Below are 25258 nucleotides of genomic sequence, written 5' to 3'. Positions count from 1 at the left end.
GCTTTGCTGTAGTTTTTCCCTTGCAGATCAGTTCTGAGGAAAAAAAAAAAGCCTCCTAGTTGAACAACATTGCTAAAATTATTTTCTATTTTGAGCGTGTGTTTAAGCTAATCCTTTTGTTCCATTCAGAGCTCATCCGGTGATGCAGTGTTCCCTTTTTTAGTTCTCAGAATTGTTGCCCATAGCTAATCTATGCTCATATCTAAGCCTTTAGTGTTTATACCCTCTTTACATGGACACCTCCAATTTCAGCCAACTGGACTGGACTTTGTGAAACTCTAAATGAATGGAGTAAACAAGGCTCTGATGACAAGACATCTCGTAGGACATGCAGCTAGCAGGAAAGCATGAATGATGAAGAAAAAGTATATAGCCTCAACTCTGGTCTAATTTATGCCATAGCCTTGCAGTGGTTTGAGCCTCTGCATAAGGATAGACAAACCCTCAGATCCTTCTAAATTTTCCTTATACCTCTTAAAAGAACATTCTGCTCCTTTCATAGTGAGAAACTAGCAAGTAGCATCATCCTCTGATCTTGATAGATTCCTACGCCTAAAACATAAAAAGTTATTTAAGAAAAAAAAAACAACTTTTTTTTTTGTTTTGTGCTAGAGTCTTTTAGATGGCTTCAGCGCCTACTCACATTCCATGTATTATATAAGGTCAGTGCTTAAAATTACCTTTCCAAGAAATATTTTCATTCCTCAACCACTTTGTATCACCCCACTGTTCCAGCCTGTGTGGCCTTAGCTCCCAGCTACATCCTACACCTTTTCACCATTTCTCCCACTTACTACACTGTCATCTAAAAATAAAAGATGGTAAAAACCTCTGGATTGTAACTACTTTACTGTTATCTCCAGGCATTGATTTGTTTCCTATCCTGCCCTATGTGGCAGCATGCAGAAACAAAATCTCAGCTTTTAGGCACAAGTAAAATAACTCCATGCTTCCAGGAAGAAAAAGGTCTGTGTTTTGGAATCACTGAAAAGATTTGATGAAAGTCAAAGGGTCCTTCTAGTTTTTCAGTCCTAATGATTTTGCTGTATGAGCATAATGCTACAGGAATCTGTGAAAGTGAAAATAATGTTATTATACCAGCCATCCATTAGCTCACATATTACATATTATCCACAACTCTTGGAATTTTCCAGTAAATCTCTAAGTCATCTGGAGCTATTTCCAAAGTACAGAAGCCTGTCCCAAAATCAGTCCCCATAGAGTCTTGAAAATTTTTATATTTCTCCAATTTCCAAATGTTTTTAATAGATGATTGTAGCGCCTTTATAGCACCATGAAACATCCAACCCCTGCTGGGCAGGAGGGTGACTTGGAGTATCCAAGGATCCACCACAGGTGGGATCCTTTTTAGCAGTACTGACAGCTTCAGTACTGTTTTAGCAGTACTGACAGCTTCAAACCTTTTGTTTCAGAGACTAGGTGCAACTCAGATTGCATGCACAATCCTAGTGCATGTGCAATCTGTTTTGGGCTGGGGCAGGCGATGGGAGCGGTGTCAGCTATTCCCATGGACCGTCTTCTGTTAACAAAGGGCATGCTGACATTCCTCTTATTCTGTGGTGTCTTATAATACCCTAAAATTCTCTAAAGCAGTCCTCCCTGGATGGGCTTCCAAATAGCTTGCAAATAGCTTGCTGTGGTGGTGTTGTTCTATCTCTTGCCAGTTGAGACCTACATCAGTAATTTTTCTTAGTGGTCTTGTCAATTGTTACATATTTATAACAATAGTATTAGAAAAAAGTAAAACTACTCAGTGGTTAAGGTAAGCCCTTTGGAAATGAATCAGGTTCTTATGGTAAGGATAAGAATAAAAAGAAGGGATCAATCCAGTCTTCCTGTCTGAAGGCTTTGTTTTTAATACTAATGCAATTTACCAAGCGATGCCTTAGGGAACATTGTACTCATATTGTGAAAAGCAATGGCTTATGCTTGGCACAGCACTTCACATGCTCATTATGACACAGCCTTTTCTGTTACTAAATGTTGTTAAAAATAAGCAAACAAATTAAGACTACACATCTGTAATGTCATGAAAGATACAGAGGAAATGCAGAACTGAAGATTGAAATGAATTTTTATAATGAATATGTACACAAAAAGATGTATTTTTCTTTAATACAGAATGCCTATATATATATATATATATAAAAATAAGTACATGACAAAAAGGCTCAAAAGTGGATATATTCCAAATCCCATGCTTTACAAATAGATGAATTTGGAAATTTTAAAAACTCCCTGAATAGTTTCAACGTACTAACACTCAGTAGGAGCACTTGGAGAAGAAGAAACGATAGTCAAGTGCCTGAAAAGGATCTCTGCATGATATTCTGAAATAAGCACAGTATCTTAATACTGCCATCTATTTGTGTGCACATAATTAGATATCTATACGTAGAGCTAAGAAAATAGGCACTTATATGATTGAGAAGTGACCTTTTTCTTTCCTTCTTATAGGTTTTAGACTGCAATTGCATTAAATTTACTGTAAATGACTGTGAACTATTACTTAACATTCACAGACTCTACCCATTCATGTCCACAAGCTGCTTGGGCTGATGCTGTCAGCTGCCACTGCTTTTATGCTCACTGTAGATACTACAAAGATCTTTCACTCTCCAAAAAATAGCTCTGTTTTGGATCTCTAAGAGGTAGGAAAAAGCTTTTACAACAGTTATTGACATCTGTTTCAGCATGTCCATAGTATATAGCCTCAAAGAATTTCTTCTTTTACCAGTGAAGATATTTTTTAAGAATTTCCTCCTTTACTAGAGAGGACACTGTTTAAAGATGTAGATAAATTTGAGGAGAACACAACAACTTATATTTTCCTACAATAGAGAAAATGTTCTGCGTGTTTTCATCTTTTTGTAAGGCTCAACAAATTGAGGATGAATATAAATCCTAGGTTTTACCCCAGGAAAGATTCCTTTCAACTTCAAACAAAGACAAATCAGAATATTTTTAAAAAAATAATATCCAGGGCACATATTGACACAACAAGAAATTTGTATCATCTAAAAGCAGTGCTCAGAAAACTTATAGAGATGCTAAAACGAGACCATAAAATATTTGAATTTGAAAATGTATGAAATGTTCCCTCCCCATGGTTCTGGTTCATTTTGTTTGTTTGTTTTTATTGCTGATTTTTTTTTTTCTTTTCTTCTTTTTCCTTTCAGAAAAAGGAGACACCTCCACTTGTTTTTGTTTGGTAGAATCTGGAGGCAGAAAAAATACATTCTGCATAAGAATGTTTATTTGCACGTCTTGTTCCTTCCTTCCTCCTCAATTCAATGCAAGAATTTTTGATAATTTTCTGCTGTACTGCTCATCACTGGCAGTTTTGAAATGTGCTCTCCTCAGGTGTGCCTCTTTCAGTCACCTGCCCCTTAGAATACACTTTAACAAACCATTTATTTCCTAGGGATAAATAGATAGCCTAAGCAACCCCAAAGGCCAGTCCTGGGATGTAATCAATGGGATGACTCCCACTACTTCAGCAGAAGGGAATGAAACATCATTTCAATGAACCTTTAAGATTTAAATAGTTTAGATAGCTCTCCCTCCAGCTGCATCACCGCTCAACCCACCTCTGGATACACCAGCAGTGGCTGCTCTCTGGCCACGCTCAGGCCCTGCATGGAGCACTTCAGAAATGTGTTACTGGGATGCACAGAAAAATCTCCCAACAGCTGAACACTAAGGGCAAAAGAAAATCGTGGTTTTGAGGAAACTTAGTGTCTGAGGAAACAGCTGATGGCAGGGTGTGATCCTCTTTCCCTGAAGCCAATGGATCTTCTGTCATGTACTTCAAGGGATGCAGGACCAAACAGGTGAGCCATGAGTTGGAGTTTGGTCCTTGTGCTGATCCATTGGTGTCTAAAATTTACATGATAACTGATGGGGAATTCCTCTCATGAAGGGACAGCACGGAAGTGCTCTCACAGCATCCCTTTGTCTGCGTGTCCCTCTTTGCTGTGTCACTTTTCAGCTGCCATAGTCTCTGTGGTAGGTGTTCATGCTTTTCTTCCAAGGCTGGTCTTAACCCCTGCCTATCCACAAGTCCAGAGGTGCAGAGAGAGCACTCAGAGCTCACTGGGATGGGTGATGTAGGGCAGGCAGAGCAGGCTGTGCTGTCAGACTCCCCAGGGCCTGCTCCTTCAGTCATGTGCCTCAGCTTCACTGGCTCTCTTGTACAAGGATTTCCTCCTCTTTTTCAGTTGGGACTGTTCTCAGCAATGGGGCTATGAAAATGCCTGCTGATGGTATCTTGTAACAGAATAGATTAGCATGTCTTCCATACATAAAAGTGGTTATATTTAAAAAATACATTTTAATTTCAGACTTATCCTCTAGATCAGAAAAATATCACCAGGGTTTTGACAACATCCTGTACAATTTGAACTCTTATTTAGAAGAATAAAGCAATATAAACATGCAAACATGAAGAGACAGGTAATTGTCATTTGCCCTATCCTGCAGAAAACACTGCAGGTAAGCAATCACAGTGGCAAAATGCAACCCCTCTTTGTGATCAGTGTGACCTGTTTAGGAAGAGGTTTCAAATACTTCAAATAGATCCTCTTAGCTTGTTTAGGGCTTGGTTTTTGTTTTACTTTTTTTTTTTGCCAGATGACGAAGATGTCAGCCACACGCTCGGCTCTCTCTTGGTGCCGGTGGTATCGCTGCTAATTTCAGGCTCTAGCATGGTAACGTCACTTCTGCATGGTTCCAGGAGAGCTGAAGTAAACACTCCCATGCAGTGCTCTGAGAGCCCACATACAGTGGCTCATGCTTGTTCTGCCAACAGAGCTGTTTCATCCCAGACACTATATTGTCTGCATAAATAAACTGTAACAGGAATTCATACACCAGCAATTCGTCAGAGATTTTATTTCTATTTTTGCAGCTTGCTGTAATTATTTCCTCATAGGGAAGCTGATTCCGCTTATATGGACTTTTCTTGAGATGAAGCATCTTTTCTGTACTTTTTCTTACACTTGTTATAAAGAAAGATTATTCATCTCTAAATTTATAGCATCTAGACATGTTCCCACTTGCAGCACCCAGACAGACAGTTATTCACTAAGCTCTTCTCAACACCCATTTTGAAAAAAAATAAGAACTAATATTTTCTTTTTGTAAGTTACCAAAGTCTTTCTTTTTCATCAACAGCTTTTTGATCTTATGACTTTACAGATCCATGTTTTTCTTTCCAAATTCCAAGAATTGGAACTTTCTGAACTTGTTTGTTCTTCTGTGCTCCTGTGCAAATGCTACTATAGGCCTGTTTGCAGCCCAACTGTAATAAACTCCTAGAAAATAAAATATGCATTTAATTAATAAAATTGATAAGTAGCTATTAACAAGAACATACATAAATGCATGTATTTTCAATTAATAGAACCTTGTAAAACTCATGTGATCAAGGTTGTCTCTGGGCTTTGCTTTCAGACTTCATAAAATTAATTATTGGTGATAATTTCTGTAAGCTAAATTGTTCCTCATTGACAAGCTGATGCTGCAGATCTTTGAGGCGTTTTCTGTGTGGGGAAGATGAAAGTTCTGAGTTGAAGGGGGAATGTGGCGAGATCTCTTTTTCTAGTGCACTATGATTTTCCAGCTCACTGTTCTGGTGGAAGGCATAAGAGATTGCTGGTAATACGTAGGGACGTGAAAAGGCTCACGAGAGTGGGAGGAAGTAAGTGAAGTAGGAGGTTCTCACTGCATCAGATTTGACCAGGTTTAAATCTGTCCTTTGACTTGTCTGCATGTTCAGCATGTAGCCCTTGCACTCCCGTTTGTTCCTGTCATCAGGGGAAGAGTGATGGCCCTCAGCTCTGCTGTCCACGTTTGCCACAGAGCCTTTTTTGCACTCCCAACACGAGGCCAGCTTGGAGTTAAATTCAGGTGGCTCCATGGCATGACATGAGCTGTTCTGTCACACAGCTGACCTGGAGGTGGGCAGCATAATGACATCCCTGAGGATGAGCAGAGTTCCTCACTGAGGTGGGCCAGTCAGCATGCCAGGGTCAGAAGGGCAGCCAAGGACAAACCTTCCAAATGACACAGCTTGGGCAGCAGCGAAGGGTACACCGAGCCACCAGCCAAGAGGGGCTCAGTCACAGCCAGTATGGCATGTTGGTGTGCCCAGGGCCCTAGCACCTGTGTGTGGTGCTCAGCTGGGGGCATGAGCTTGAGTTCTTGTCCATGAAGGAGGAGCTTGTGAGATGGAAGAGGGAATACAGGTCTTGAGTTCATGATCTCACATACCGCTGACTGAAATTTAGTCATTTGATCTCAAGTCTTTGGTATTAAGCCTATGGGTCACTGTGGGGAAACCAAAGTTTTGTGAAACCTGACACTCTGCCTGTTGCTCATGTCCACCAGGTCACTGGTGTATGCTAGGTTCTACCTAGCATAGGTAGAACTAGGTGTATGCTAGGTTCTACCTAGCATAGGTGGTCAGTAAGTCCAGCTCTTCCAGGGAGCCTTGTGCTGTCTTCACAGGCCAGCTCTGTCATCCATGACTTTGTCAGACCCCTGGCTACCAAAACCGTCTTTTCTACCCGAGTCTTGACTTTCACCTTCTTCCTGCAATGACCTATCTACTGAAATACATTTGGAAATAAGGTGAAAGGTCAGAAAAAGGGGGGAAAAAATGAGAAAGAAGAAAATGGAGAGGAAAGAAAATTATAATGGAAACACAGATCTCAGTTTCTTCCTGCTAGACACTAACAAAAAGCTTTGAAGTGTTAGACCACATATTTTCAGATGGGATCACTCTGCTAAAGCTGCTGATCACCTGCTTTTAGCTGTGAGGTTGACTCTTATGCTAAATGCCCACTCTGCCAAATCCATCGTCAAGGCAAAATACTTCACCTGCTGTAATTAAATCTCATGATTTTTTAAGCTTGTCTCCTGATTTTTGGAGCCTGACTCATGGTTTCTGTGGAAAACTTAGGCTTGGCAAATGCTGAAAGCAGTGGGAGTATTTGCAGCTTGAAGGCACTGTTCAGCGAGAGGAAGGGTGGAGGAATCTACCCCTCAGCAATTAGTAGACTCGCTTTCTACGAAAGGACGTGTCATTTGGTAGGTTATTTTAGCATGCTGTACAGATGCAGATTATTTTTTAGAATTTTTAATTGGTGATACCATAGCAACTTTATACAATGAAAAACAGTCCAGGCCAGATTGTGCCTGACAACCACCCGCCTGTTTGGGGGTGGCAGAAAGCTGTACCGACCCAGGAGGACTTTGAGAAGCTCTTGACGCTCTGAGTCCTGGTGAGGAAGGCTGTCAGACTGGTGAAATGGGCTCCCAACCCCACAGCTAGGGGGGGTTCTAGCTAGTCCACTGCCTTCTCGCCTTGCAGTCTTTTCCTCAACATTTTGGATTGAACAAGATATTACAGCTAAATCCCAGAGATGCCAGAAGATGATTTAAAATTCAGGGCTCTGATGGATTTCTGCTGTCTGTGAATCAGAGATGAAGAAGTAGTGCTGGGCAGAAATACATGTAACAGATAGTGTCTAGGCCTACTGATGCTGCAGCACTCAATAGTTTCTTTCAGTGATCAATGGAAACTAGGCTTTTCCTCTATGCATTTGTCTTAAACATTTCCTCCCTTCTGGTGAGGAAAATCTGGATGGGATATGTTCACTACTGGTCCCTCTTCCCTTGGTATTAACAGCAAGGGGCAGGGAAGAGTGTCACATCACTACCTTGATGTGGGTGTTCTCTCCTTAGCCCTTTGGTGTTCTCTTAGCTAAAGAACTGAATCTCATTCCTCAGGTACACATAGATCTCAATAAAGAGATAAAGGGGCCATACTCAACTCTGTGCAGTATTGTGCTCTCATGCACAGAGTCTTTACCATTCTGCCATGTCTAAGACATGTATATGTGTGTGTAGGTATATATATGACTCTGAGACATTTTAAAGTCACTGAAAAGAATGGGATGGACAGTGCTGGACTGGTTGAGTAGGCTAGGGATCACCATGAAGAAGTTGAAAGAGTAAAGTGGACAGTGTTGATATGAGTGTGTCTGTGAAAGGGAAGGATCTTGACTAAAAAGATGGAGAACAGATGAATCATAAGAGTGTTGTGGTTCCCAGCCCACCTAGGGAAGCTGGAGAACAGACAATGACTTTAACTGAGAAAGCCACGGCACAGTAATGGGATAAAAGACTCAGGGAAGCAGAGGGTCTTTCAGAGGAAAACAAGATATGATGCTCAAGGCCAGGTTGGATGGGGCTCTGAGAAACATGGTCTAGTGGGAGGTGTGCATCCTCATGTTGGGGCAGTTGAACTAGATGGCCTTTAAAGGTCCTTTTCCACTCAATATATTCTGTGATCTTTACACTGTGATATGTAGTTAGGATAAAAAATGAGAGCAGTGCTATATATATACTGTTTATTGTGGATGCGTATTGCAGCAAAACCAGCCTCTTAGTGAATATAAAGTCTTTACCTGGAGGCAAAATTCAGCACATGATTAAATTGCACTAAATATGTGGAGAATGGTGATTACTGGGAGGGAATATAGTAACAAGAGAAACAGATATTATACAAATTGTGCAGAAGCTTGAATGCAAGAACTGAGACTGATCCAGGTAGTGAAGACATGAGGGAAGTGTCCCAAAAGAGGCTTTTAGAAACCTGACACCACAGGTTTCTAAAAGGAAATAGAGGTTTCTAAAAGGAGAGAGAGGTTTCCCTCCCTCTCTCTGTATGGAAGGAAAATAAGAGGCATGGAAAGAAAGCAATTTACCTTGATATCATCAGACTTCCTTTTGCAAGGCCTCCATCAGCCCTCTGTTGAACATAAATATGTGTGTGGGAAGGGGCTTTGAAGGAAGAGCAAGTCCAGCACTTGGGAGCTGTCTGTTTCATTCCCAATGTAAATTCATAGAAATGCTAACATGGAGTATCACCAGGCTAAATACTCATGCTTAAATGTTTACCACCCTTGTGGGTAGCCCTAAGTCCTTGGTCATTCCCTAGAGATATGCACAAATTGTCTTGAAAAACACAGAGGAATGTTGCTGAGTATCCTTTTATTCAAACAACTTTTCATTGGATTTTCAGTGGGAAAAAGAAATCCAATTGTGGGAAATGAAAGACTTTTGGAGCTATGAGCAGAATTTATCATGAGCTAATACTATCACAGTGGAAAAACCTGAAAATATCCCCAGGAATTTTTTAATAACAATTTATTAATGGATTTTTTCTTTGAAAATGGAAGAACATGCTGTGTCTGTGTATATGTATGTTTTTATTAATCTATAGAAATTTAACATTAATTAACAATTTAAAGAAATCTACCAAAACTTAATTGGATTTATTTTTATAAGTTTTGCTGCCTATGAAGTTCAGCATTTTGAATAGTGCTGTATGAATCATGGAAGTGTTTCTTTTTTAATTAGGGAGATATTAAATTCTGATGCTGATTTTGCCAATGTGATCAATTAATACATCCCTGCTAGAATATCACAATTAAAAACATTTGTAGTGGTCACCTATTTTTCAGAATGCATTCATGCATATCACAATTAAAAACATTTGTAGTGGTCACCTATTTTTCAGAATGCATTCATGATAAGAAGCTGAGTTTTTCACTCAAAATTCATTTTTTTAAAATGAGATGCTAAATAGGAAATGAAGCCAAAGCTTATGTATTAACTTCCTCATAATGCTGTGCTCCCCAAATTCTTTCTCTGTTTTATTAAACCATAGATAACAGTTCCCCTTCCCAAGTAACCTCAGTTTGGTTGAAATCTTTATATCAGTTTATGATAACAGATTATGGTAACAGAATGTAACCGTTTTTTGAAGAACCGTATCACTTCATCTTTCATAAATACTAATTAAACAACTCAGGCTTACGTCAGTGCCAAGATTCATGTCAGCAGTTAGTGCAACTTGTTATTGTAAGATTAGTTCTGACACATTCCTTCCAGCACAGCAAGCAGTGGGATCCTGTGCAGCACTGGGAAGAAGTCATCTCTCTAGAGACTGCCAGTAGGTATCCAATAGGAAGGAAGAGTGCTTTCTTTAACAAGATTAAAAACTCTTTGCTGACATACTCCCTAACTGAATCATCCTGAACTGTAAGTCTCACCACGCAGAAGGAACGAGCTCGCTCATCACCCAGGCTTCCCCCTGTACAGCACTCAGGCCCTTGGTATTATAGTGTCTGCACACTGTGCCCGATGGGACTGGCTTCAGGAGCCATCCCTGCTCCGGTCAGGGATCATCCACAGCTGCAATAATTGGCAACAATTTCTTGACTAAAAGAACATCAAGTGAGGCTTACTCCTCTGAGCAATTTCTTGCTGTGAAAGAGATGTAAGGGAGAGAAGTGACCGTATTTTGTCCAGCTGGCACGTACACTGCTGATTCAGGGGCATTCCCTGGGCTCTGCTTGAAGGGGTGCTGGTGATATTGTCACTGTCTAAATGTTACTGTTTGAGCTGAGCAACATGCAAACACTGGAATTTTAAAAGCTATGTAATTTTAAGGCATCTCCTCAGCAGAGGTCATCCTCAAGAGAATTGCTTTCATTGTTCAGATTGACAGGTGTTACAGTGCCTATTGAGTGTAATTTCTTTTTGCTTTGAATGTTTGTGAAGATGTAGATTATGGTGCCAGGGAGATAGGGACAGACAGAGTCTGCTTGCCCAGCAGTGCGCTGTGGGTTCACAGAATACTGGTTAGTATTGTGTCCTGTTTCACAACAGGTTAAGACTCAAATTTTTCAGAATGGTGGAAGCATTTGGTGGTGTGTCCAGCTGGCATGTGCAGCAGCCATGAATATGTGGCAACTTCAGTAATAAGTAAATTTAAGGGACAGAATATATATCTATAGGCCTGTGTGCCTAAAGAGATTCAGTGAGTAGGGCACTCACACGAAATTGGATTTTAATCCCATTGCAATTCTGAAAACTTAGATCCTCACATGGACTGAGGCATAAACTAGCATTACTGTGTATGTGTGCTAGATAGTATTCCCTCTTTTTCTTTTTAATTTAATTTTTCCTAATCAGATACCATTTATTTTCAAAAAGGCACTGCATATCCTCAATCAGAAAGTTATTAAGTAGGTAAGCCTTCTTTATCCTCCTGTTGCTGCTCTGACTTCAAGTAAGTACGTGAAGCTTTGCTCTCAGTTTGGGTAGTTTAGACACGGCCAGACCTCAGCATTAATGTGAAAGAGAAAACCATCATGACCCAAAGTGCTCTGACTGATCCAGGAACTTCATCAGATTATACCATGCCAGAAGGTGCATTTACACCCTGCAATCTGTAATCAAGTGATACTTGGAATCAAGTGTATAATTCAGAAACTGTCTTTGGCAATGTGTCTAAACACATATTGGAAAATAAGCAGTTATGATCGAATGACAAGATATGTGACTTTCAGGTGTCGTGTGTATGGAGCTTTTCTGAGCATACTGGTACATGGAAAAGAGTTATAAACACAAGAGATGGCAGAACAATTTTTAGTTTCTTTCTGCATCAGAACAATTTTCAGTTTCTGAACTTCAAGGGGGAAACCAAAGCATCTTTACGGAAAGCAAAGCTGTGAAGTGTGATGCTACTTTTTGGCTTTATCACATGTGCTCCATGAATGACAGATTAATCTAAGTAGTGTCTTGATTGAAGAACCTAAGCCTGCACAACTGGTGAGGCTGAGCTAGGCTTGGTGTCAGAGACAGATACATGAAGACTTTGAGTTCTCTAAACCTCCCAGGCTGGAGGATGCTTCTTAGCAACAGTTTGTGAAATAAGCAGAGATACAGTGGTCCTGGCTGGGTGCATCAATCATCATCTTTGTCATTATCCATCCAAAATGGAGGGGTGTTGTGATATTTATTCTTTGCTGAATTTAAATGTGCAAGTGTGGAACAATGTTACGCCATAAAAAAGTCCTCTTGGTTTTGGGGATTTTTCCTGAAAAATGCTGAATCCCTAATCTGAACAGAACTTTCCATTATTAAATATATTAAATAGAGAAGAAAATCTTTATTAAGGTTTTTATGAACAGCAAGGGACCACGGCTATGACTTTTTAAGGAAAGGTCTCAAATATTGTCATAAAGGGCACTTGGGCATTTGTTTTTTAAGAAAGAGAGAAATAATTTTAGTCTACTTAAACTGATACTAAGGTTCCAGTCAAGAACTCATATGCACTGGCACACGTGGGGCTGCATCTGAAGACAAAGGAAATTTGGGGAATATTTTCAAACTCTTTGAAAATTATTCAGAGATTTTAATGTGTATGTTTCTTTGATTTATTTACTCTGAGGTCTGCCTATTATAGCTTAGACAGCATGTCTTTACATGCAGAATAATATCCCAGAGACATGGGAGGGAGAGGGCTAAGAAAGGCTCTTATACTAAAGGAAAAGGGAATGGAAAATAGAAATTAGTCACATTAATCTATAGGAAAGAGGTGGCAATATTAATGATGATGCAGACATTGCTGAGATGAAATTTGAATTTTGTTCCTTTAGGCATTTTTAAGTTCTGAATGTATAAATGTTTTGTGTAGAACATATGGAAGAAATAAAGCTTTATTTCTACTTGCATAACTCAAAAACTGTTGAGTTTATAGGAAAGCAAAAAGAAGAAAAGGAAAAAAGTAAGAAGAAAAGCAAATTTGGCTGAGATCAAGCATGAAAGATTTACATTCAAAAGAAATAATTTTGTTTTGTTTTGGTAGAGTATATTAGAAGGAGTTGTGAGTGACTGAGAAGGGGAATCTGAATGGGAACCAGAACACTACCTTGACAGATAATCAACTACACAGACACCCAGATATATTTACAGTATGTGAAACTTAAAGAGTATGATTTATTCTGTCCTTATGCTTAAATTAATGACATTTCTAAATGCATAATGTGCATATACTGTAATACTGGGGATGGTAAATCAGAGTGCTTTTTAAAGTGTACATCACTGTTTAGTATGTCCCTTATATTGATACATGGCAGGTATTCAGTTGAGTATTACTGAAAGCTGACAAAATAACTGGACTTCCACCGGAAGGAAAGAATTTATTCTCTCCCCAGAGCAGAGATTGTTGTTAATTATTCCAGAACAGTAACTGTTAAAGCATTCAGTGTCAGAGATACTCTAATGAAGACAGAAGGTTTTTATAGGCTTGGCTAGTCCCCATGGAAACAGCCTTTCTACTGGGTTACCATAGGAATCGTCAAAGCCTTTGTAAGCCTCCCTTAATAGCGCATATACGCTTTCCAGGCAGACTGGAATATCTGCTAGAGGATGCAACTCCTGCTTTTAAATATAAATACAAACAGATTTTGTTTTGGAGTGGTACTCATCTCTGTTTAACTAGCTCTGCTATTCTTTACGTTAGAGTTACATTAAACATTGGAGTCACCTGTGGAACAGGAGAATGTGTGAGGGCTGGATGGGTTTATGAAGGAGGCAGGCTGTGTACGTTCCTGCCGAACCTGTGGGGAACCACCAGCAAAAACACCATGCCACACAGCCCTTCTGGCACAGCCCAAAACATATCAAAGCATTACCCCTCCACCTTCCTGTGGACATTGCAGAGCTCCAGTCAGTCTGAAGCTTTGCTGGACAAAAGTTATACAACAGGAACCAAATAAGTAAGAAATGGATCTGAAGGAAACAAAGAGAACACTGCTGAATGAAACTAGCAGAAAGCAAGCCATAGGGTGACTTCAACTCTCTAAGTCTTTCACGACAGTTGCTGTTTTGATTTCTAAATAATGTTCCTTGAAGCCATTACCTGGGCATAGGATGACTAATTACTTGGATAACTAATGAAGAATTGCATTTTCATGCTCTTGATCCTGAGGCTTTGTAAGAACAGGGAAGTCAGTGAGGAGTCGCAGGTTGTGAGGGAAACATGCACCTACTTGCTGGTCTTGTCATTGTGAGCTTAATTTTATTGAAAGGACCTTTATAAATGAAAAATAAAGTATTATTTTGGTTCTGTTTAAACTCCTGGGATTAATACAGTGTTCCCCATACCGGGGATTGACATTAATAAGACTATTTGTTAAGGAAATCTAGCCAACATCTTCAAGGCTTGTTATTTGTCCAAACAAATGCTACAAGGCTTTCTTCTGTAAAGCCTGACATGCTTTTATATTCCACTTTCCAGTTGGCTAAATTTCATTATGCAGTTTGGGCATATAAATCAGTGGAGCTGAATTGAAGGACATGGTTTTAACAGGACGACGCTAGCAGAGAATTTGGCCCTCAAATTCCAGTTACCAAGGTACCAGCTCCCATACATGTAAAGATCCCCATGAAAAGCAGTGGGACTGCTTACATGTTTTGGTTAGGCATTCCTTACCTTGCCAGAGGAAGAATTCTGATTGGACAAAACAAAAGTTTTGGATTTAACCGAAAATGTATTTGTTTTAAAATGAATAATTGGAACTACAGATGTGAAAACTGCTATATATTGTGGTAAGTTTGCACAGATGGTATGGCAAGGCATGCATCATGTATTACTCCTTTCCAGAGCTGATAGAAAGGCAGTATATTTTTCCAGGAAAATATTTGAATAAAGCCAGAAATGTCTTTGATTTCCCAAGTGACTGAGGTGCCACTATTAAGGACATTTTTGGACACCCTAGCCCAAAGATGATCTCTCTAGTTACCCAAAAGTAGTTAGTGAAAATCTGAGGATTGCAGTCATCCAGAAGCTATCACTGAGACAGAGATCTATTTACAGGGAAAGGGGATAAGAAAAAAAAAGGAGGAGATTTGTGGAGGAGTTAATAAGGGATTCTTCTGAGCATTGATAATTTAAAGACTGCTTTAACTATCCTCTGGCAGTTATGAGTTGCTCTTACAGAGAAGTTGATCCCATAGTTTTGATTCCATTTTAGGAGCTGACAGAGGTGTCAAAGATGCTATTTGGAGCAGCAAGAGGAAGGATTATATTGGGTGTGGCAGTGGGAGCGCTCTCCAATGTGTTCTCCCACCAAAAATGTAGAATGCTTACTATTTTTGGAGGTCTGACTCCCTGTGCCATGCACTGTCATGCCAGAGACAAGGATAGTTGCAGGAGTACCTGAAATGAAGGTCTAAAAATAAAGCCATGAGTAATTAATTGTATGGTTCAACTAGTCATGTGTCCACCAAATGGAACAATGCAGCTGTAATCTCAGGCATTTTGTTCTTTGACCATGAAAACAAAGAGGATGATGTGGCCCACATAACATACCCAAACTCACTATTATTACACTTTTCCTGAAAGGTTTTGTTAGAATTACTCTACCTGGAGGCTTCTCTAAGCAGTGCACTCAGTGTACAAACTGCCCCTGCTTGTACTCTGCTTGTTGCCACTAAAATGTCCTTACTGGTTCACCCAGAGAAGCTGTGGATGCCCCATCTCTGGAAATGTTCGAGGCCTGATGGTCTTTGAAGTCCCTTCCAACCCAAGCCATTCTATGGCTCATGTTGCAGAAACCATCACTAAAGCTTTTTGCGGGTGAAAAATCCCTTGTGATTTGTGTTTTGAGATTTTGTGGCTGAAATTTTTTGTCAAGTATGTCGGGTTGTGAAGAAACTGCTGCACCCACTGCAGCCTTCCAACAAAATAGCCATTATGTTCTGTATGTTTTTATGTTTGCATAAGAAATCACTGACAATCAAATTGTATCCTTGAGCAAAACATGACATGTGAACAATTTGCTTAGCCTGCAGGGCATGCACCACATCTGCTCTGTTACTGAAGGTGCTAAAATGGGTGGGATAGATTAGGCATATTTGGCAATTTTATGGTAAAAGGAGCTCATTCTAAACTCCACTTGTAGGCTAACTGCTGACAGATACACCATCTCAGTGGGAGAAAAATTGGTCGTAGCATTTATCTTCTGGTGTCTAGGTCTATGTGCCCTTGGTTCCACTTGTACTCCCACCCCTTTGTCTCCTCCCTGTTTTGTCTTCTCCTCCAGAGCCAAGGGTCTGGAACAGACCTCACAAAGGGCTGAAACACTCAGCCCTCTGTAGTTCTCTCTCTGTGTGGGTTTTTTTTGTGCATCATATGCTCATCAATGGACCTTGTTTTCATTTCCTCATGATTATGGGTATACATATGCACCATAGTGCATTACCTTTGTCTTCCTGATCTGGAGAACCACTTCTCCTTCTGGCCATTCTCAGGAGCACACAAACATATTAACTTACACAGACACGTCTGCTGTAAATCCTGACCAGTGAAATCACCTCTCCTAGTTGCCAGAAGTACCTATAAGGAAGAAGTAGATGACGACTTCTTCAGGAAGAAGACTTATGTTCACAGGCCCTGTTGCTCACAAGGGAGCTTCAGCCACCACAATAACTTCTGGAGGGACAACAGAGAAGGGCACAAATGATCCAGTGGTCCAGGAGGTCTGTGGAGTGCACTAATGACAGTTTTCTAACCCTGGTGGTTAAGGAGATGACAAAAGGAGGCACTCCTCTGCACTTTGTACTTACAGAAAAGAAGGAACTGCTTGAGGATATAAAATTCCAGGAAGCTTCTTCTCAGTGGCTCCCTGTGAAAGAAGAAGCAATGGGCACAAATTGTAATACAAGAAACTCCACTTTTTTTTTTTTTTTTTTTTTTTTTTTTTTTTTTTTTTTTTTTTTTTTTACTGTGGGGATGGCCAATCATTTGGCTGTTGCCCGATAAATTTGTGGAATCTCCATCTTGGGAGGAATACAAAATCTAACTGGACAGAGCTGGGAGCAAACTGCTGTAAGTGACTCTGCTTTGAGCAGGGGGGAAGCAGTAGAATGACTCATGTAAGAGCGAGGGAGAAAAGGAAAAATTTAGATTGTAATGGATCCAGTGTAGCAGCTGAAGGAAGCACATACCAATTTCAAATTAAAGCAGAAGAACACTAAAATAGAGAAAATCAAGAATGTCTTAGCCTACTGTCCATCCTTCCTAAGCAATAAAACATTAGACAGCAGCTCTTTTCCAAAGGGAAATGTGGCATACCTGGGTTGGAAGGAGGTAGTGAGAAGGGGCCTTCCCAGGGACAGCACTGTTCTGCTGTCTGTGCTGTATCCTGTCAGCTGGAGATTCCTACCCTGCTCTCGACATGTTCCTCACATGCCATATGTGCTGAATGGACTGGTAGGACTTCATGCTTCTTCCATGCTCCTCACATCTGTCTCTTGCTTCGGAGCTCCTGTGAGCTTTGGGCCCCATGGGAGCATCTCCTCATCCTGACCTGGCCAGCACTGTCCAGCTGGCCCCAGCATCTGCAGAACTGCAGAGGCACAGAGCAGTCACACGTGGTGCAGCACTAGAGGAACTTACTCCCTTTGCATCTGTGTCTGCACATATCTCTTCAAACTTGTATGACAGTGCCTTTTTGCAGTCTGAAAATCTTTGTATTCTGCTTATGTCGGCTGGGTATGTCAGGCCTGAGCTGGTTTAATGTTCATGGATACTTTTTAACTTGAGGGAGGACACGTCTTAAACAAAGAAAACCAAAAGACAGCTGAACATGATTATATCCCTGTTTGGAAAAGCCTGGGCAACCATCCCTAGGGTAACAAGGAAAAGAGGTCACTGAAGAAATGCTGCAACCTACAGCAAGAATGGGAGGAGGGTTGAGGTATCTGAAGCACAGGAGCTGCTGACAAGGAAAACTGAAGGCTTTTTAAAGGAAAGAGAAATTGTGTCAAGGAATTCTGTCTTTTTCATCACAGGTACCTTTCTGAAAAAACCAAAGCAGTGCTACAGGAAAGGGCTCAGGGTAACACCAGCAGTGGCAACTTGCATGCCTAGGGGAAGTGACCAGTGTTAAATGCAGTAAAAGAAACTGTGTAGTGTTTTTCTTGCTACAAATGAAAAGTAAATGCCAATTATAAGGTAGTAGAAAGGCAGGGAAGTAGCTTGTTTTAAAAGATTTAACACATGGAGAATGAGCTGAAGGCTCTAACCCAGACAGAAGCCCAGAACTGAAAGTCAAAGTGAAGGGAGGTCTAAGATCCTCTGAGTTCATTCAGTTTTGTTTATCTAAGATATTTCAGCAGCTCAACAGCCTGTAGAGCAGCCTTAGGTGCAAATGTGCATAAGTCTTTATTGATTTTTGTGGAAATGTTTGTGTGAATATACTGACTAAAGGATGCATGCTTGAAAATCATTGCTTTGTTCAGTTAATGCCTATTTCTTGAAGTATTAAGAAATTGCACGTCAGAAATACCAAGAAAATAAAACGGATGGGGCATGAGGGGAAGGACAGTTGAGGTGGAGGTTGGGGTCTGGTGTAAAGAGACAGGGAACTGTGTGTGCCAAAGGAGCTGCTGAATGGAACTGTGCCAGGAAAGACACTGGATAATTTGCGCTGTAGGGACAAAGATGATCTTTCTTTCTGCCCACAGTTAGTCTGTTAACAGCTTGCAAGATCACAGTAGACATGAGGAAGAAATAATTTTAAAAGATCCCAGAAATGCTGAGTTGAAAGCAAGGAAGTGAATGTTTATGGGAAACATTTATGAGAATATTAACTGTTGGCAACGTAGGCATCCCTTTCAAGTTGAATGGGAGGAATAGGGTTTAAAATTATAAGGAACCCTTTAAAAATTCATGCCAAGATACAGCCTAATGGGAACAACAGGGTACTGAAAAATATTTCTGAGAGCATTAGTTGCATCCTTGTTTCATGTGTGTAGAGTGAATTAAAAATGGTATTTAGTCGGAATGATAAAGAAGATATCAGGTGAAAAATGCACTCACGCAAATCTGTCAACAGTCATTTATTTACTATTAGTTGGTCAAATAATGAAGCCTTAGTGAAATATTTTCTCAGGTTTTATTTCCTTTGTTATGGAAATATTTACTGAGTGAGGAAAATTGAAATAAGAAATAATTACTTATGGAAAAGTGCCTGCAGTCTCTGTCTGATGGACATTATATTGTCTGTATGGACTTTATAAGTATACCTAGTGTATGGTAATTGGAAAATTTCTTCGCCAGAAAAGTAAAATATTGCTAAGAGCTGTAGAAGATACTGATATTATAATTTCAACCTTTTTCCTAATTTTTCCTTTACTGCTCTGTAGTAGTGGCATTGCAGAATGGAGATTTAAGAGACAATGTTGGAAAAAGCCACAAAACTGTAGGTTATTCGTTGTAAAAACAATATGAAGAAGTTGAAACTATTTAGCTCCCATACTTCACAACAGAGGAAAAAACAGGCCATGGTCTTTTAAAAGACTTTATAACTTTTCATATACATATATGTATAATTTTCCAGATACATGCTTTTTTTTTTTCCTCAGCAGAATTGCCGTATCTGACACTAAGAGCCTGAGGACAGGCAGCAAAAACCTCACCAAAGGCTACACCTTGTAGCCACCACTCTGTGTTGTAACTTGTTGTAAAAGACTTTCTGTAAATGCTTACTTTTCTAACATATTCGAGTTAACCTTTTGACTCAAATATTTTAGGATCTGGGTTACTCATGTTCTATAAGAAATGGCTCTACTAAACATCTTTTATGCATATACTCCTGCAGTCCTCCTGCAAAGGATTCTGTTGAGATCCCCACCTCCTAAGAAGCATTTAAAACTGCTTTTTAATTTTAATAAATGGTGTCACTATATGTTGTTTAATAGATGGTTTCACTTGAGCATTTTGAATAATTCACACAGAAAATGAATTAGAAGAATGAGAAATAAGAGATCTTTTTGGTGTCAAAAATCATTTTCTTCTTAGCCTTGTGTGTGCAAAGTATGTGAATGAACTTTGAGACTGAAATTATTATCTTCTACCTCCTGATCAAAGATTAATAAAATGGATTTTAATTGGGGATTTTGCAACACATCTAAGTAGAAAAAATACGAGCAAATGGAGGAAAAAAAAAATCTAGAACTGAATTTTCTAAACTAGACTGATACCAATCATTGCAAGTATAAACATTCACTGCCTCAGTTTTTAGTTTATCAGCATTAAAGATACACATTAAAAAGTCATGTGCACTCAGCATCTGGTAGCCTGTGTTTTTATATTTCAGAACAATATTCCTGACATACAATCATAATAAAGCTACATTTCATATAACTGGTAGATATTTTGTGTCTTTACTGGTCTTGGATATGCATTACTGCATCCAGTCCTTTTATTTAGCACTAAAATATTATGGGCTCTCTCTCATTTGTATTTCTGTTCCTTTCTAAGGGTCTGCTTGTGTAAAAGACTGCAGTTTTGGCAGGGGCTTTCATAGATATGGCAGCCTTGATGAGTTCATAATATAGTGCCCAATATGTGAGTGATGCAGAACAAAAGACAGTGGTTCATTTACTGTCATTTCCTACACTTGCCACAGCTCATGCAATGTGGCTGTGAAACATTTTCATATCCACAATAATGTGTTTTGCTTGCATTTTGCAGTCATCTTCCACATGTGTAAATGGAGCAACAGGTGTAAGATTCCTGTGTTTTCAAACTTTATCCCTTCCCACAGATGAAATTGTAAAACATAAGAGAAGATGAGGTTACACGTGCAGACAAGAAAATGTCTGTGCTTATGTTTTTTAAGATATTACGTATTAAAAATGCACACACATTTAACAAGCCCAGCCCTTTTGATATGAAGACGACTTTAGGCAGAGAAAATTATAAATGTAGAAATACTGTAGAATGCACTCAAACGCAGGCTTGGCATAACACCACATAATAAATTAACAAATGTTGTTCATAATGCTTGTTGCAATTAGAGATTGGATTTAACTGCAGTGAGTGACATGACCAGATGACATCAGGGGAAAATAAAAGCTCTTTTGTCAATACTCTTTTTTTCTATCTTGCTTGTCATTAAAAAGTCAATATTAAGTCAAAAGTTTCTGTTTAATAGGATGCAAGATCATATGCCCAGTACCCAGCATTTTCTGAAACCTGTACCTCAGTTGCAAATGTGTGTTCACTGTATCCAGAATATTTACAAATAGTGGTCACCAGTGAACATTCAGTTCTGCCTGTCATCTTTGTTCAGATCTGTAGATTTGTAGATGCTCTTCTGCTTGAACAAACTGGTGTAGTTCTTGCAAAATTACACATAACTGAGCCCAAATAACACATGTTCTTCTTTAGTTTTCTGTTTGGGTTCAGTTGTGACTAAAGTTTTCTGCTTGTGCCCATTACAGTTCACTGTGTGTAAATGGTATATATGATGTACAGGTATCTTCAGTTTTACTGCTCCTGTGAGACTCTTCTTTCTGATAAGGTCATACAAAAACCTAAAATTTCCCATCCACAGAGCATTTAAGACCATGGACAACTACTAAGTGAATCACTTAAAGAGATTCCCTGTGAGCATTTACCATTCAGTTTTCAAGAATTCTTTGCAGGAAATTTTGTGTCTTGGGGTAAAGGCAAGTCTTTACAGCAAGTCACTGTACCAAAGGAAGTGGGGAGAAAAAAAGAAATAATAAAATGGCCTTATGAATTCTCTGATGAGTTGAATGAAGAAGAAAGGAGGGAAGTATTGTCTACTGTAAAAACTTAATAGATCTGAAAGGACTAAATCCAAAACCAACAATAGGTTTCAAAAGTAGATCACCTTTCAAATGCTAATGTGATTATGAGAATCAAGAGCAGCAAATCATAAAAATCATGGTAAAACATGTGTGATACTTTAACATGGTTAACTGAAGGCAGGTTTGAACCAACGAGCTTTAGTGGTTGATTCATATCCCTCTGGTAGAACACTTCGGGACTGATTTGGAGCATTTTTAAAGATAATGGCTTAAAAGAATCCCAGTAACTGCATTTTGGTTTTTTTTTTTTCCCAAAGAAGTTAGTTTTATGAAGTAAAAACATTCAAATTCTTCCTCGTAAACATGCAATATATTAAATGACCTATAAAAGGAGTAGATGCTGCTTCCAGGTATGGTCTGGAGCAAGACCAATGGATCAAAGACTGTCTCAGGGGAAGCACAAGGAGAACAAATCCATTTGAGACACCCTTCTGAGAATGGTTTCTCTGCTTTTCCTTCCTGTTCTGCCTTGGTGATATGAATACAGCAATGCAATTCCACTTTAAAAAGGCCAGCATTCTCAATAGATATCTTGTCAGTGCAACAGGATGTGTGCATGGGGGGGGTTGCCTGGGACAGAGCAGTGATTCTATACACTTGTCACTGGAGGGGCTCAGAAATTTTGAGCAGAATGTTTTTCAGAAAATGCCAATTAATTCAGTTGTAAATGTTATGTGGGAATGTGTCAGGATTGACTATACTTTGTTTGTTTTGCTTTCAATCAAAACAAAGCATTCTGATAACTTTTTTATAATCTTGTCATGACAGAATATTTGAATACTTCATTTTGGAAGACATTTCATTCAGGATTGTGTTTGATATTATAAATTGGGGGAAAAAAAGAGTCAGAATTAAAACTTTTTATCTAAGTTTATCTTAGGTGGATTTAAAAAATAGTCCTACTATTTACTTTGCTTCAGTTTAGGACAGGTGAAATTTTAGTGTGTCAGTGCTTTCCAGGAAATGAAAATTCTACTTTCATGAAAAGTATCTGACAGCAGTCTATCTCTCATTGTTTAAAAATTAAAGTTTTACAGTTTTTAAAAACAATTAAACATGTAGTTAAATGAGTAGAAATAATTTTTGGAGTTGTTTGTTTACATATTTTTAAAAATTGGGGGTTTTATGTATTAAGTTATTGAAAAGATTTTTCTAAATGTCCAAACCAATATTTGAATATTTGAGTCCTGTCATTGGGCACTACTGAGAACAGCCTGGTTTTCTTCATTACCTCTCATCAGGTGTCTACACACAATTATGGGATTCTCCCCCAAATCTTCTCCAGGCAGAAGAGTCTCAGCTCTCTTGGTATGAGATGATCCAGTCCCTCAGTCACCTCCACAGCCCTTCACTGTGTTTGTTCCAGTAAGTCCATATCTCTCCAGTACTGGAGAGTCCAGAACCGGGCTCACTATTTCAGACATGGCCTCAACAGTACTGGGTAGAAAGAAAAGGTAACACCCTTCAATCTGCTGGTAATGCTCTTCCTGATGCAGCCCAGAATGCTGTTGGTCTCCTCTGTCACTGTGGCTTATTGCTGGTTGACATTCGAATTGTTGTCCCCCAGGATCCTAAGCTCTTTCTCTGTGGAGCTGTTCCTCAGAAACTCAGTGTGTACTGGTGCATGGGGTTATTGCTCTGCATTGGCAGAACTTTGCATTTCCCTTTTCATATTCCTCTCTGCCCAGTTCCACCCTGTGCAGATGTTCTCTTCCTCCAATTTTATACCTCTGAACTTGCCGAGGGTTCACTTTGCCCCATTGTCGAGGTTTTTAATGTAGGGGTTAAACAATATTGGCCTGCCTGCTGATCCCTGGGATGCAGCACCAGTGAGGTGCCTCCAACTGCACCTTGTGCTATTGATATCACCCCCTGGGCTTGGCTGTTCAGCCACATTCAATCCCCTTGGCTGTCAATTTACCAAACCCATACAATGTCACCTTGTCTTCCAGATTGTTATGGGACACTGTGCCAAAGGCCTTAATAAAGTTGAAGCAAACAACAGTCATTGTTCTTCCCATTGTCTGACAAGGTGATTTCATTGTGGGAAGCTATTTGCTTGGTTAAGCATGACTTCCACTAGGTAAAGCCACATGGACTTCTTCTGATCCCCTTGTCTTTCATGTGTTTGGAAAAGACTTCCAGAGTTTGTTGCTCCATGATCTTCACAGGGACTGATGTGAGGCTGACCAGCCTGCAGTTCCCCAGATTTTCCTTTTCATCTTTCCTGAAATAACATTTGGTTGCTTTGAAGATAGGAGTATAGCAGATAGGAGCACTTTTTCCGTATTTCCTTTACTTTCACAGTTTCCCTTCTGCTATGGACAGACACATAGTATTCCTGTATTCATTTGTTCCCTTCCTAGGTGCACAAGCAAGGTTATGGATTTCCTTGACATATGCACAGTCATTGCTCTAGACTCCTGCTCAAAACAGTGGGTAGATTAAGAAACAGAATACTCAGATAGTACCCTAAAAGAGCTTTTTTCTTCTCCCTGTTTTTGTTTTTAATGTACATCCAGAGGTTATTTAACATTTATTACAGTCAAGAGAAAGAGAGCCAAAGGGCTTCTTTCTTCCCAAATAAAGAAATTCTCTGGACCCCTCAGTCTTCACAACTGAGCCTACAACTGACTGGATTATCTACCTGGTTAGGCTTAAGGACTATAAGAAAAGTGACTTCAACTAAACCCTGTAGTGTAACTGCTCTGTCAGGAGTTCAGTGACATATGCAGCCCAAAACAAACAAGGTTTTTAAACTTTCAACAGAGACAAGTAATAGAGAGTCTGTTGCTCCATTTAGCACTGTTGCCTACATGTTGGCTCTGAACCAATCTGTCAGCAATCTGTCTAAGGCTTTGTCAAGGATAGGAAACAATATGAAGATGTAGAAAACTCCTGCTCATGTGGAAACTTATAAACATGCAGAACAGGGACACCAGAGAAACTTCTGAATACAACTGTTGAGATAAAGGAACATTAAACCCCAGAACTATGTTCAGTAACAATGAGGCATGATTTAATGGAAATTTTTATTTAAATGGTTATGGGAAAATTAGGAAACAAAAAAGTAAGCTGAAAATAGAATTGTCATTTTCTAGAGACCACCAGGCTAGATAAGAATAATAAAATATTCCAGATCAACTCATCTGGTACTCAAACCACATAGTTCTTTTACCCATGGGAAAATTTTAAATATGTGGACATCTGCTGGATTACAAACATCCAAACTTCATTCATTTAAGTGCAGTTCTACTCTTTAAAGCAAATAAGTGAGAATGATATCTTAGACCTTCATGTTTTGTGATCTCTCAAAGGCCATGCTATCTGCTATTGGTTCAAAGATGCTTCTGTAATACCAGTACACAACCTTAGTTCCTCAAGGTAGCCCAAATTTTCTGTTTATTTGGTATTGCCGTGAGAATATTGTCTGCATGGTACATTTGCAGCCTAAATTTTTCTAGACATTTTTTAGTAATCAGAAAGAAGAAAACATCACTGTTGGAGAGGCAGAAGGAGAAATAGAAACAGATTCTCACTTGGTCTTGCTATCTTTGATCCTTTGGGGCTCATTTTTTCTGTATCCTTGCCACCTCTGATCAATTCAAGCCGTAGAGGGGACATAGTTAAAGCAGTCCCTTTGCCTCTTGCCCTTAGAAGCTGATTTCTTGTTATCATATTTTAGAAG

At 39.4% G+C, this 25258-nt stretch overlaps 1 protein-coding gene across 3 annotated transcripts in view; it reads right to left on the bottom strand.

The window, feature by feature from the left end:
- Positions 1-25258, bottom strand: part of SEC61B (SEC61 translocon subunit beta) — a 292958-nt gene that overhangs the window by 71325 nt on the left and 196375 nt on the right. Inside the window, exon 5 of one of the 3 annotated variants that reach the window (XM_059855861.1) lies at positions 16546-16571. The exons of the other annotated variants lie outside the window; for them this stretch is intronic. Coding sequence (XP_059711844.1) covers positions 16561-16571 — 11 coding nt within the window. The 3' untranslated portion in view covers positions 16546-16560. Of the gene's footprint in view, positions 1-16545; positions 16572-25258 lie in introns of those variants that run through there. 3 annotated transcript variants of the gene reach the window in all.

This window comes from Haemorhous mexicanus, chromosome 1, assembly GCF_027477595.1.
Source record: "Haemorhous mexicanus isolate bHaeMex1 chromosome 1, bHaeMex1.pri, whole genome shotgun sequence".
Classification (NCBI taxonomy): domain Eukaryota; kingdom Metazoa; phylum Chordata; class Aves; order Passeriformes; family Fringillidae; genus Haemorhous; species Haemorhous mexicanus.
This window is presented reverse-complemented; position numbering and strand designations above follow the sequence as displayed.